Here is a 12,270-nt window from a genome sequence, read left to right as displayed (position 1 = left end):
CCCTCCCCTCCCTCGGCTCGGCCCCGCGGGCGGGGGACAGGCGGGCGGCCAGGGGAAGGCGGGGGACAGGAAGCCCTCCCAGGCGGGGGGGCGGCCGGGGACGGGCTGGCGGTAGCCGCTGAGCTCTGCAGCTCCCTCCCTCCCACCCACCCTCGGTTCTCGGGCTCTGCTGGCATCCCCCGGCGTCGGTACCGCTGAAATGGTGGCGGGCAGCGCTGCCTGACGCCCCCCTCCCGGAGCTGCCCGCGGCAGAGAGTGCGGGGCAGCACGGGAAGGAGGCTCTGCCTTCCGTCGTACCCGGCTTACGAGGGTCTTCGGAGGAAACCCAGAGGCCAGGGTGTGTTTGTGGCAGCCCACCGCCAAGGAAAGCTCTCCGGAGCCCAAAAGCAAGCTTTTATTTTTATTTAAATACTGGATATGTGCTGAATGCCCGAATCGGGTGAGGAGGACTCAGGGAGGCGAGCCCCCAGCCCGCCCCGAAGCTCGGCTGCCTCCCAGCCCGGCGTTCCCAGCCTTTCGCTCTCCTTCCTCCACAACCCCTCCTCGGCCGCCCCTCTCCGGGAACGGTGGTTGGCACCGGGATGGGGAGTCTTGCTGCTCCTCCGGGGGGGGTGGTGGGTGGGTTGCCGGGGAGCAAGACCCGGCGACAAGCCAGGCTCCGGGACAGGGGGACATTTTGTTCAGCCGAGGAGGACTGCGCTGGCAGCGTGCCCGCAGCCGGAGCCTCTGCACCTAAGTCGGAGAAAATGGAAGAAAGGGCAGAGGGAAGCGACCGAGTCCCGAGCTGCATGCGGGGCTGGCTGGCTGGCTGGCAGGTTGTCCCTACCCCAGGCCACGTTTGAGCTGCTCGCCTAGCTCTCCAGACTATATTTAAGCCCCCTCAAAGGGGATGACCCCTCCTCAGTCACCGCCAAGCTGCTGCCTATTCCAGTTGGGAGCAGGGCTGGGAACAGCTGGCAGCGGGATCGCACCCAGCAAATAAAACAGCCACAGCAACAAACTGCACTGACCCCGCTGGCTTCCGTTTAACACCCTCTCTCCAAACACAGCCTTTGGTTTCCAACAGCCATTGTAACGCAAATATTTATTTCTCCAGCCCAACTTATGCTCTTAAAAGGGGAACTGTGCAGCAGCATCTAGATGCTTCCCTCCCGCTCTCCAACGACCGGAGCAAGAGGCTGAAGGCAGCCCCTCTTCGGCTGTATTTTCTCCCTCGGACCTTCGAAGCTTGCAGGAGGACCTTGGAAGGTTGCTGCAGGGCAGCAGGGAGGCGGTAACCTGAGCTGCAGCTTCCTCTGCCCCGAGGGATGCACAAATCTTAAATCCAGCTGCCCACCTCCGGGCTTAATTGCCTGACCAAGGAAAACTGCGCTGATAGGAGGCTGGATGTGGTCTCTCCAGCTGGGGCTCTTCCTGCGGTCCTTTGCCAGCCAGAGCTGCCCAGAGCCTTTGTGGGATGGGGAGGACAAGGCAGGCCGGGTGTTTGAATTCTTTCCCAGGCCAGTTGCTCCAAATGTTAAAAAAAAAAAAAAAAAAAGCAAAATAATAATAAAATAAGCAGCTGTTTGAAAAATCTTGCAGTACACTTGGCTGCACCTGAATGCTGGGAAGCTGGGGTGCTGCTTGCTCTCCCCCAGCCAGCTCTGGCCCCCCAGTTGGGTCAGTTCCTGCTGCCCACTGCTATAACCAATAGTGGCAACTGAGTCAGATGATTGCAGGCAGCCCACGTGCTTGGCACAGAAACAAGGGTTTTTCTGGGAAAAAAAGGGGGGTGCAAGGGCAGGATACAAGTGCCCCTGCTATCTGCAGGCAGCCATCCACACCCTCGTATCTCCTCCTGGATACAGGCTCTCAGGGGGCATTTTAACAGAGGGCCAGGAGGAGACTCCCCAGCACAGAATTCTGCCCGGTATTTCCGCTCCCCTTCCATGGTGAGAGTGCTCTCACTCAGCCCTTTTCATCTCCCTCTGGAAAACAACCCAGGGCTGGTGAGTACAATCATTTAATCTCTGCTCAAGTCAGGGAAAAGCAGCAGCCAGTGCCTGCAAAGCTGGCTCGGGCTGGGATGAGGGGGTAACAGTGGGGAGGAACCAAAGCACCTCAGTCCATGGAGGAGAACCAACCCCCCAGCAGTGTTTCCTCTGCTCCATTTAGCATCGTAGCAGATTTTTCAATCCCTGTTTGGGAGGCACAGCACACACCCACCCTTAGGTAGCAGGAAGACGCTGGAGAACTTGTCTTTCTGAGAAACCTTTTATTTGGCACAAATCAATGCTAGTGTTTCCCAGAGCACAACCATTCCTTCCTCCCCCTGCTGAGAAAAGCCTCAAGTCCAGGCTCCTGCCATGCTCACGTCACACAAAGCTGTGCTGGGAGACAGGGCTTGCTGTGATGCGAGGAAATTCAGCTTTTCTCAGTTGCATGTGGGTGTGGAAAGCCCAGCTTTGGGATTTTCAGCAGCCTGCTGCAAACTTTTTTGTTACTAGAAGCTGACTGACCACAAAAGTGTCATTAAGAAGGCCTCAGTAAACAGCTGGATCAAAGGCTGAAGTGCCCTGTTTTCCAGGGCCAGGGCTGTCGTCGGGGCTGGGGTTTAGAAGCAGCAGCTGCACCTCGGAGGTCCGAGCACTGTTCCTACCCTGGAGCTTTGCCAGAGGCTTTAACAGAATCAGGGATAGGAGCTGCACCAGGAACCCTGCAGTGTGGGCACAGATTGTTTCGTTTCCCAACGCACGACTGCCTCAGCAAAGAACCAGACAAATCCTGGGGAGGCCTCACAGAAGCTTTGGCAAAAAAACAACAACAAAAAACCATCCAGCACTTAGGAGCAAGGTACTTTTGTGCCCTTTAAACAAAACCATCCTATGATTACCTTTGCCCCCCTCTCAGGGAGCATGAGTGACAGTGAGAAGTGGGGAATCTCTTGCTGTCTCCTTCCCCAGCCAGCCTGTCCCAGCAGCCTAACCCTCCATCTGGCTCCCTGCTCCTTCCTGGCCCTCTGGGGAGTTTGCTGACTGAGGGGTAGACAAGTGTTCCAGCTCGTAATGTCCATTCCTTGCAGCCGGGTGCCCCTTTTCTGCTGACAGCTTTTTACTCCTTTTGCTCTCAATGATCTGCTGGAGCTGACGCCCAGCATAGTCCGGTTTGGCGGTGAGGGGGGTGGTGGGCACAGAGAGCCCCAGGATTTCGGGTACCATGTAAGGCCGGAGCCAACCCACCAGTGGGGTGCTGCCAGGGGTGTAGTGGGTTTGCTTGTGATAGAAGAGAAGTCCATCGACCTGGGAAGAGGAGAGAGAATCAATGAAGGAATGAATGAAAGGCTTTTGCAGGTGGATGACAAAGTGCCAGACGACAGCACCAGTCTCCCAGCTCCCAGGCCAAAACTACCAGCTGGATCATTTTTCCTCAAGCAGTGCAATAAATAGCAGAAAGGAAAGAAGAAACCTGCAGAGCTCCTGCCCTGAAAGAGCAGTGCAAGCCCAGCAGCCTCCGGATGGCTTTAAATCAAAGGCAAACAATCTCAGCCTGATGTCAGCACAGCCCAGTGCCTTCCCCTGCTCTCTCCCATCCCCTTCTGCTGAAGAGCCATCAGGTTTCTGAATAAAGCAGCTCACAGGAAGGCCACTTTACTGGATTAAGGTGATTTTAAATAATACATTTGGAGAGTAATTAGTCCGAGAGTGTGACGCCAAGGAGCCCCGATTCGTAATGCTGCCACAGCCCTTTCAGCTGCCTTATGCAAAATAAATTCTCTGTGCTTCCCAAGAGAGAATTTCTCCTGCAATCAAAGACAGTGAAGGGCACTCCAGCCTTTGAAGGTTTATGCCCTCACTCTTGTGCTGCTCTTTCCAACACTCTGCAGCTGGCTGACATCTCCCCTCCTTCACCAACAACGCTCCAGGATTCTCACCCTCCTCTTCCCGCACTTCCCAGGGCTTCACTCCTCAAGGGCAGCCCCTGCTGTCAGGCTAAGGCTGGGGGTTGTGCTCCTCTGAGCTCAGCCTCATGAGCTGTTCAACAGCCATTTGCCTAGAAGTAATTGAAGCTGGGTGGGCAGAGATATCTACAGCAGGACAGGAGCTACACGGGCAGTGAGCTGAGGCACGGGGGAGTCATGATTGGGGTGATCAAGAGATCAAGAGATTGGGGTGATTCCTGCTGCTGTCTGGACTGGGAGGCAGGCTGAGCAAACAACAGCATCTGTCCACCTCCAAGAGAGAGCTCAGAGCTTCTTGCACTACTCTGTCCATCATTTTCAGTCACTGTTAAGATCTTGTAAAATAATCCTAGAAAAAGGGGGATTCCTCTGCTAGGAAAACATGAAACCAGACCAATAAACATCATGATGAGTTTGTGCAACCCTCTGGATATCTGAAGTACAAAGCTTCTCCTCCCATTGCCTCCTGGGAAGGAGAGCCAGATCCTGTGGCACCACCCCTGCACATTCAGACTATTCTTCTGGGTTTATGGCACTTGGTGAGCACAGGGGATTTGCCAGCACCCACAGGAATGTTTTGGTAAGAATCAAAGCCTGGAAAGGCTTCTGCCTTCCAAATTACACCAAAGATCTTCCCCAGATTGAAGAATCCAAAGGAGTTCAGTCTGGTGAAGAGTTAGGTCATGTTCTTTCTTCCTCTGATTTCTCTTAAGTTACTGCAACTCCCATGTTCCTTCCAGTTTATTGAGTCTGTTGGCCCTCTCCATGCCCTGAGACACCACACTGACACCAGCTGCATCAGAGTAGGGGTTGACACTGTCCCTGAATGACCAAACCTGGTGAGAAACTGGCCTGGCAAGATTTCATGTTTCACAGCCACACTTTTCAGGCTTTAGGTGCTTAACATTACAGCCATTCTTTCACAGTGGGGTTTCTCAGAGCTTTGGCTCACCCTGCCTTCCAGGAAACCTGAACCTTGTTGTGCTGGGATATGTGAGCAGAACAGTAGCTCTTAAGATCCACTCCAAAAACCACTTCAAAAATTCAGCACCGGTCAACTGATCCAAAGCCCACGGAAGTCAGTGGAAAAAAAACTTTCCAGTGAATATAAGGGATCAGTAACCTAACTCAAAGGTTACAAGTTTACCCTGGAAAGCTCTGACTGCATCTGTTGCCACCAGATGCACGAGATCCTTTCAAGGATCACAAGATGCTGGGCCCAGGCACAAGGAGATCTCTATTACACTGCACTGTCTATAGCAGGGCTGGAGTTTGCCTTCTGCAAAGTTTCTTTCTGTAGGTACCGCCGGTGGGAGATGTTCACGGGGATTTCTTGGGCTCCCTCTTGTGGCACATCACCAGGAGACCCGTGGGGTCTCCCTTCCTTCCTTCCTGGAAGTGGCAGCTGGGTTTCTGTGGGGTTACCAACTGCTTTGAGCCAACTCACACCTCGTTTCACTTGTTGGGGTCACAGCTCAGTCTATCGATCACAGAATCATGGAATGGGCTGGGTTGGAAGGGACCTCAGAGATCATCAAGTCCAACCCTTGATCCACTCCCCCCGTGGTTCCCAGCCCATGGCACTCAGTGCCACATCCAGGCTCTTTGGAAAGATCTCCAGACACGGAGAATCCACTACTTCCCTGGGCAGCCCATTCCAATGCCTGATCACCCTCTCCAGAAAGAAATTCTTTCTCATCTCCAACCTAAACCTCCCCTGGCACAACTTGAGACCCTGCCCTCTTGTCTTGCTGAGAGTTGCCTGGGAAAAGAGCCCAACCCCCCCCTGGCTCCAACCTCCTTTCAGGGAGTTGCAGAGAGTGATGAGGTCTCCCCTGAGCCTCCTCTTCTCCAGCCTCAACACCCCCAGCTCCCTCAGCCTCTCCTCACAGGATCTGTCCTCGATCAGAGCTCTTAGCTGGAGTGAAAGGGAGAGCCTGATTGCCTCCCACTTCCCCCCCATCCCTCCCGCAGTGTTTTGCAACCCAGAACGTTTCTTGCTCTGACCACAGTGGGGCAACACTGCTCGGCCTTTTCTCAGGGGAGCAGATGCCTCAGGAAGGAATGGAGCTTTCCTTAGCAAAGATGGGAATGAGTGTCTGCAGAGGCACTCAGAGCTTTGGCAATGGAGCCAATCAGCTGTAGGAGACCTAGGGTGCCTTCTCAACACTCCCTGAGCCATGTTCAGAGCAAGACCCCTTAAATTTAAACCTGCCCTTGGGTTAATCACTAACTTGGGCCAGGAAAGCAGGAGAGACACAGTCAGACCAACATGGCTTTCAGCTTAGTGGGACGAGCAACCTCTGTAGAAGCTGCTCCTGCTCTAGGGCTGAGCCTGGACACTCCACAGCAACTTCCGCAGCCACCAAAGGAGCTTCTGGCTCCCAGGTGTGTATCACTAAGACTGTGCTGGAATGCCACCACATCCTCCATCCTCTCCCGCTTCAGTGCCAAGGCAGCCAAGACAGCCACCAAAAGCAGCCTGAGCTGTTTCAGGAGGCTCTCACCACCACACAGAGCTGTGCCAGGTGACACACCAAGCTGTGTGCCCTCCCCATCTCCCACAGGTCAGCAGAGAGGCCTGAACAGCACAACAGCACCGACCTGTAAAGCCCCTGAAGCAAAGCCAAGTGTCAGCCACAGCAGAGCAGCAGGAGCTGCTGGTTCTGTACCACAGCAGAGCTCACTATCCCCTCCTCAAGATCCAGCAGCTGAAGGAGAGACTCATCTGAACCTCCACAGCCACCTGCCCCAGGGGTTCCAGGACATCTCAAGACACACATCACTAACACCTGAACCTCTCCAAAATCACTGGGGGGCTTAGCACCACCCTCCTTCCTCCTCACAAGACCCCAAATAGCTGGGTGCCTTCCACAGCTAGATACACCCAGACAGCCCACCTTGGGCAGCAAGCAGTGGCCCTAAAAAAGTCACTTTTAGGTCTGTCACAGGGCCAAGTGGAGGAGGGGAGCTGTGCTGCTCCTGGAGGTGGGGTGGGCACCAATCCCCTCCACCCTAGGGCTCTCTGGAGCAGTCAAACCAGGGAACACTGCAGTTTCCACTCCCACTAATTAGTTTGGTAGGAGACAGCCTGCAGCTGGTGACAGAGGAACAGCCAAGGGGACACAGCTGGCTCCAAGCAGTGGCAGATGTGTGGTGGGGCTGCCTCTAAGGCTGAGGTCCACGCCCCTGTTTCTGTCTTCTCACCTCAAAGGGGAAGTCCGTGGCCAGAACCTTACAGAGGCTGTCCGAGGAGCAGGGGAAGTTCTGCAGGCCCACGAATTTGTACTGCAAGAATAAGAGAAGGTGAGGTGAAACAACTGCACAGCCTAAAGCAAGAACCAGCCAGGGAATCAAGCACGGGTGTGGAGACAGCTAAAGGAGGAAGGACTTCCCCCAGCGCAAGATCCAGCATGAGAGAGACAGGCTGAAGGATGGGCACCAGAGGAAGTCAGCAGAGAGATCTTGGTCAGGGTCCACATCACTGGACTGCTGATCTCCTTGGGTACTTGGGAGCTCAAGAGCAAAAACAGGCTCAAAAGAGAATCAGAGCAGCTTCTGAAGGGCAGGTCCTCTGCTGGCTATTAGCTCCATGGCCCAGGTACAACCACTGGCTGATGAAGTCAGAGGGCACATGACAGGTATCCCCAATTCCTCATTCCTTCCATAGCAACTCTCCTACAGGACAGACAGAATTCTGACACGATTTAGAAAAGCAATTCCTAAAGCAAACCCTGGGTCTAAAGAAAACGACAGGTCCAAGCTGTCTGTCAGTGCTAATCATACCCCACCAGAGTCACCAGGAGCCCCTGCATGCAAATCTGCAAACACCAGAGTGATCTGCAAAAACTGGAATCATCTATTTCAGGTGTTTCATCATCCCAGTTCCAAACAATTCCCTCCTTGGCATTTTACAAGATGGCAGAGACCCAGCACATACACTCCTGACACCTTTTTCCCAAGAAGCTGAGACTGCTGGAAGAACTTTTCAGGAGAGCTGACCCTGAGATGCTCTTTTAACCAAAATAGAAAGCCATGACCTCTGGGCAGGATGCAAAGCAGACAGATGTCTGCTCCAAGCTGCTGGCTCAGCCAAGAACATCTTTCCACCCAGGAAATGAAAGCTGAAACACTCTCCCCTCCTCTCCCCAACCCCCCCACCACTTCACTAGGTAGTTGTGTCCTGGATATTCACACTGGAGTCAGAACAGGATGTTCTCCAACTCTAGCCACCCCTGCTGCCAACAGCAGAGCACTCATCATCCTCAGTGATGCCTGAAATGCTCAGCTCAGCACTGGCTGAGCACACACACACTCAGCAAGCAGCAGGTCCCAGAAGCCAGGCTGCCAAACCTCTTCTGTCCATCCCCCAGAATCACATTCCAAACTGCTGGGGCTCCTAGGGATGACATCCATACAGTAAGATGTTTTACCCTTGCTCAGTGGGGACTCCAGGTGACAAACTGCTAACCAGCCTGACAACACCACTGACTAATTAATGCAGGAGGGAAGGATGAGGCCTCACAAGCCTTTGCTCTTGCCTCCCAAGCCCACAAACATCCCTCCTATTGCAGACAGGCTGCTGATCAGCACTGCCCCTCCAGAAACCACACTGGATTTCCATTCTGTTTTGAGAGAAAGCTAAAAACAACATGGAAGTTACCTGATACCCTGCAGCCTGATCTCCCTCAGCACTTTGGCTGGGAGAAAAAAAAACACAACAAACCCACAAAAAAAAAAAAAAAAAAAAAAAAAAAATCTAACCACAGTTGTTTAAAATGCTCTGTGGTTCTATTTCCATCCTGAACATGGCATCCCATTTTGTCAGTACACTTTGAAGCCTGATCTGTGAGAGGAATCAATCAAAAAGGAGAGGAAAAAATCAGAATCAATCAAAAAAGAGAGGAATAAAATCAAAAAAGCTTCTGCTCATGAAAGAAAGTGCTGAGTTTGCTGAACAGGAGAGCTTACCCCATCCTCCTCCTCCTGTTAGGAGAGAACTTACTGGATTGATTCTGCTTTTCTCTCCCAGCCCTTCCTCCTCTTGGATCTTTGAGGAGAGCCAGAAGAATCTGAAGTCTGTCTGTGAAAGAAGGCAGAAACTCACTGATTATCCACCACACATCACCCACCCTCACCTCCTGAGCCTCACTGTCCCTCTGGGGGGGTCACACTCACCCCCCCTGCAGAACCTCCCAGTGCCCCCAGCTCAGATACTTCCCCTACCCAAAAATGCACCCAGTTATCCCAAGCTGTGCGGATTACACCTGGTGCTCAGGTGAAACATCCACCCAAGGGCACAGTGGGCTCCCCCCAGAGCAGCTGATGGAAGAGGAACAAAAGGGTGGAGAAGGCAGAAGGGGAAGATTCAGTACCTGACAGTCATAAACGGGGTGTCCTCTCCAGCACATCACATCAAGGATGTAGTAGGTCTGCTTCACCTCGTTGTAGATGCAGTCCAAGATGGAGTACACTGTGTGCAAACAACACAGGGAGGTCCTGACACACTCCAGAGACTGCCAACCCCCACCTCAAAGCCCTCCCCTCTTACAGAGCTGCAGGGGGATTCCTTGATGCTAACAGAAGGTGCAGACACAAAAGAACCCAATGGGGCTGCAAGAGGCACAGCAAGCAAAGGTGTGTTTCAGAAAATGCCACTTAGCAAACAGAAACCCCACCTCAGAGCAAGCAAAGAGACAGCAAAATGGGTTCCTCTGGCCTACAAGAAAGCTGGGGTAGGGCTTTTTACAGGGGTCTGTATGAGCAGGCAAGGGGAACTGGTTTCAGATCTGAAGAGGGGAGATTTAGGTCAGAGATTAGGAAGAAATTTGTTCATCTGAGGGTGGTGAGACACTTGGAACAGGGAAGCTGTGGCTGCCTCCTCCCTGGCAGTGTTGAAGGTCAGGCTGGATCCCTTGAGCAACCTGGGATGGTGGGAGCTGTGCCATGCAGGGGGGGTTGGAACTGGATGATTTTTAAGGTCCCTTCTAATGCAAAGCATTCTATGATTCTGTGACTGCAAGAGGTACTGAGACTGATGGCTCTGTATGCAGCTTGCTGCCAGGAGAGAGGCAGGACGCAGCAGTTTAAGAGTGTCAGTTAACACTACGTTAAGTGAAATGTATTCTTACCTAGAATAAATGTATCTGAGCTAGAATAACTATCTAGAATAAATGTACCCACAGCTAATTATCCCCAGGGATACAGGGATACACCAGCAGGCCTGAAGCCAACCCCTCCCCGCAGCACCAAAGGGCCCAACCCCAGGGCTGGGGGAAGCTGCACGGATTACAGCATCCAGCAGGATCACCCTGGGGATGATCAACCCTGGAGAAGGGTTCCCCCTCCTTCCCTCCACCCCAAATCCCTCCCCCAGAGTGGCACCTTTGTCACTGGTGGAGTTGTGGCGGTTCCCCCCGGGCAGCAGGGATGGGAACCTGTTGACACAGAAGCCACTCTTGGTGTAAGCTGCTGTGGTGCCCTGCAAGGAAACGAGAGTGTTCTGAGCAAGAGACAGGAGCCAGGCTGAGGAAACACCTCCTGAGTGTCACCCAAGGGGTGACACGTCCTGACTGCTGCCACTCACCCTGGATGCCACCACCAGTGCCCTCTTTCCGATGGGACACACCACCAGCACCCACTCCTGCTCCAGATCTGAGGGGACATCGACCAACCACTCAGACAGCATCAGCTGGGGAGAAAAAAAACCAACAACAAACCCCAACAAAGCAGTTAGCTGGAGCTGACTGCAGGGGAGTCAGAGAAAACACACACCATGGAGGCCCTGCCCGGATGCTCCAGAGCCAACCTGCATTGTTCTACTGCACCAGAGGGCTCCCTGCCCCCTCCAATCAACCTGCCCTGCAGACCCTTCCCAAGGTCTTCTCTTGCTTCCCAGCTGCTGCCTGAGCTTCAGAGCACAGCACAGAGCTCAGAGCCCTCGCTTGGGCACCTTGGTCTCCGCTACAGCCTCACTTCAGCACTTTATTTATTTGTAAGTACATGACAGAGCTTCCAGAGTCCTGAACATCAGGAGTGAAGAGCCCAGAGAAGTGGACTTCTTCAGAGGTTGTCCAGCTGAGATCACCTCTGTGTCTTTTACAAGCAACAAGGCTGATAAAACCCATGAGCTGAGGTTTCCTGTCCTTCTCAGTGTCCCAAACATGGGGAGAGAGAGATGGAAACCTCAGTGGCTGTGTGCTTCACAGTGAGATACAAACCTCCCACAGCACACAGGCAACCAACCTCTCCCTGTCCTCTGTTTGAAACTGGTGTGCCTGAGGGGCAGGGGAACTGCTCAGGGCCCTCCCTGAGCACCATGCCAGGCAGGATGAGCATTCCCAGCCTCACACCACCCCGTGCCCCTCACCTGGTTGGCGTAGCGCTTGGGCAGCTTCTTGCCAGCATCCACCTCCATCTCCTCTTCCTCTGCATCTTCCCGTTTCTCCTCACCCTCGCTCTCCACCCCTGTCCAGTCGTCCTCTGCCAGCCTCCTGGCATGGTTCACGTAGTCCAGCCGCCTCCTGGTGGGGGCACAGGGAAGGGAACCTCCTGTCTTGTTGGCAGGCAGGCCACGACCTGCAGACCGCGTTCCCCACAGCCCAGGCCCTCACACCCTCACACCCAGGTCACTCCCACCTCCCACGCAACCCGGGACGCCCCCACAGGCCCAGGCCTCCCGGCAGGCCCCGTGCAGCCCTGCTCGCCGCAGCTGCGCCCCCCGTTCCCAAACGCGACGGAGCTCGCTCACTCTCTCTGGATGCGGAGGAGACGCTGGCGGCGCTCGGCTTGTCCCAGGCCGCCGCGGGGCTTGTATGCGGCCAGGCGGGGGTGAGGGGCGGCCGGGCTGTTGGGCGCTGCCGGGCCCACGGCTGCCGCCAGCGCCGCGCTCAGCTCCTCCATGGCAACGCCCGCCCGCCGCCGCGCCGTGACGCACTTCCGCCCGGATACCTGAGGCAGGGCCTCCGCCGCGCAGCGCCCCCTGGCGGAGTGGAGGTTCCTTGCGCACACACACCCCTCACACCCCCCCCCCCCAAGTCCAGCGTCTGATCCGCTCCCCCGCCGTGACTCAGTTTCCCCTCCTGCCGGGAGCAGGCGGGGACAGTCGGTCCCGGAGGTGGGGGCCATGCATCCCGGGCAAGGATGGAGGGGACATTGAGGGTGGAGATGGAGTGGAGAGGGTGGTCAGAGAGAGAGGGGGACACCACGGGCTGGGAGTCGGGGGCAGCCCCAGGCACGGATGGAGGGGACACCGTGGGGCGGGGGACACCGTGGGGCTGGGGACACCGTGGGGCAGGGGGCACGGCAGGCAGGGGACGTAGGGAACCCCCTCG

At 54.9% G+C, this 12,270-nt stretch overlaps 1 protein-coding gene and 2 long non-coding RNA genes across 3 annotated transcripts; 2 read left to right on the top strand and 1 right to left on the bottom strand.

The window, feature by feature from the left end:
* The first annotated feature begins 144 nt into the window (after positions 1-144).
* Positions 145-1,537, top strand: LOC115598832. The gene is made up of 2 exons (XR_003987960.1): positions 145-439; positions 1,097-1,537. It is a non-coding gene; the product is annotated as an uncharacterized LOC115598832 (long non-coding RNA).
* Positions 1,538-1,796: 259 nt separating this feature from the next.
* Positions 1,797-3,767, top strand: LOC115598836. Its single transcript, XR_003987964.1, has 2 exons — positions 1,797-1,988; positions 3,330-3,767. It is a non-coding gene; the product is annotated as an uncharacterized LOC115598836 (long non-coding RNA).
* Positions 2,235-11,864, bottom strand: SNUPN (snurportin 1). The gene is made up of 8 exons (XM_030457001.1): positions 11,688-11,864; positions 11,307-11,460; positions 10,524-10,628; positions 10,322-10,418; positions 9,313-9,410; positions 8,943-9,020; positions 7,145-7,225; positions 2,235-3,278 (listed from the first exon to the last, which is right to left on the bottom strand). The coding sequence occupies exons 1-8, from the start codon at positions 11,837-11,839 to the stop codon at positions 2,961-2,963; spliced, it is 1,083 nt and encodes a 360-aa protein (XP_030312861.1). The 5' UTR covers positions 11,840-11,864; the 3' UTR covers positions 2,235-2,960.
* Positions 11,865-12,270: the final 406 nt, after the last annotated feature.

The sequence above is a fragment of the Calypte anna genome, chromosome 10, assembly GCF_003957555.1.
Source record: "Calypte anna isolate BGI_N300 chromosome 10, bCalAnn1_v1.p, whole genome shotgun sequence".
In the NCBI taxonomy this organism is placed as follows: Eukaryota; Metazoa; Chordata; class Aves; order Apodiformes; family Trochilidae; genus Calypte; species Calypte anna.
The sequence above is the reverse complement of the archived record's forward strand: the minus strand, read 5'-3'. Positions and strand labels throughout refer to the sequence as shown.

Bases quoted from the DNA above. Each gene is read 5' to 3' on its own strand.
- SNUPN (XM_030457001.1), bottom strand. From the start codon at position 11,839: ATGGAGGAGCTGAGCGCGGCGCTGGCGGCAGCCGTGGGCCCGGCAGCG. The intron at 9,411-10,321 runs GTGCCACTCTGG...GTTTGCACACAG, and splicing joins CAACTCCACCAGTGACAAAG to TGTACTCCATCTTGGACTGC. The intron at 9,021-9,312 runs GTACTGAATCTT...CTTCTTTCACAG, and splicing joins ACCCCGTTTATGACTGTCAG to ACAGACTTCAGATTCTTCTG.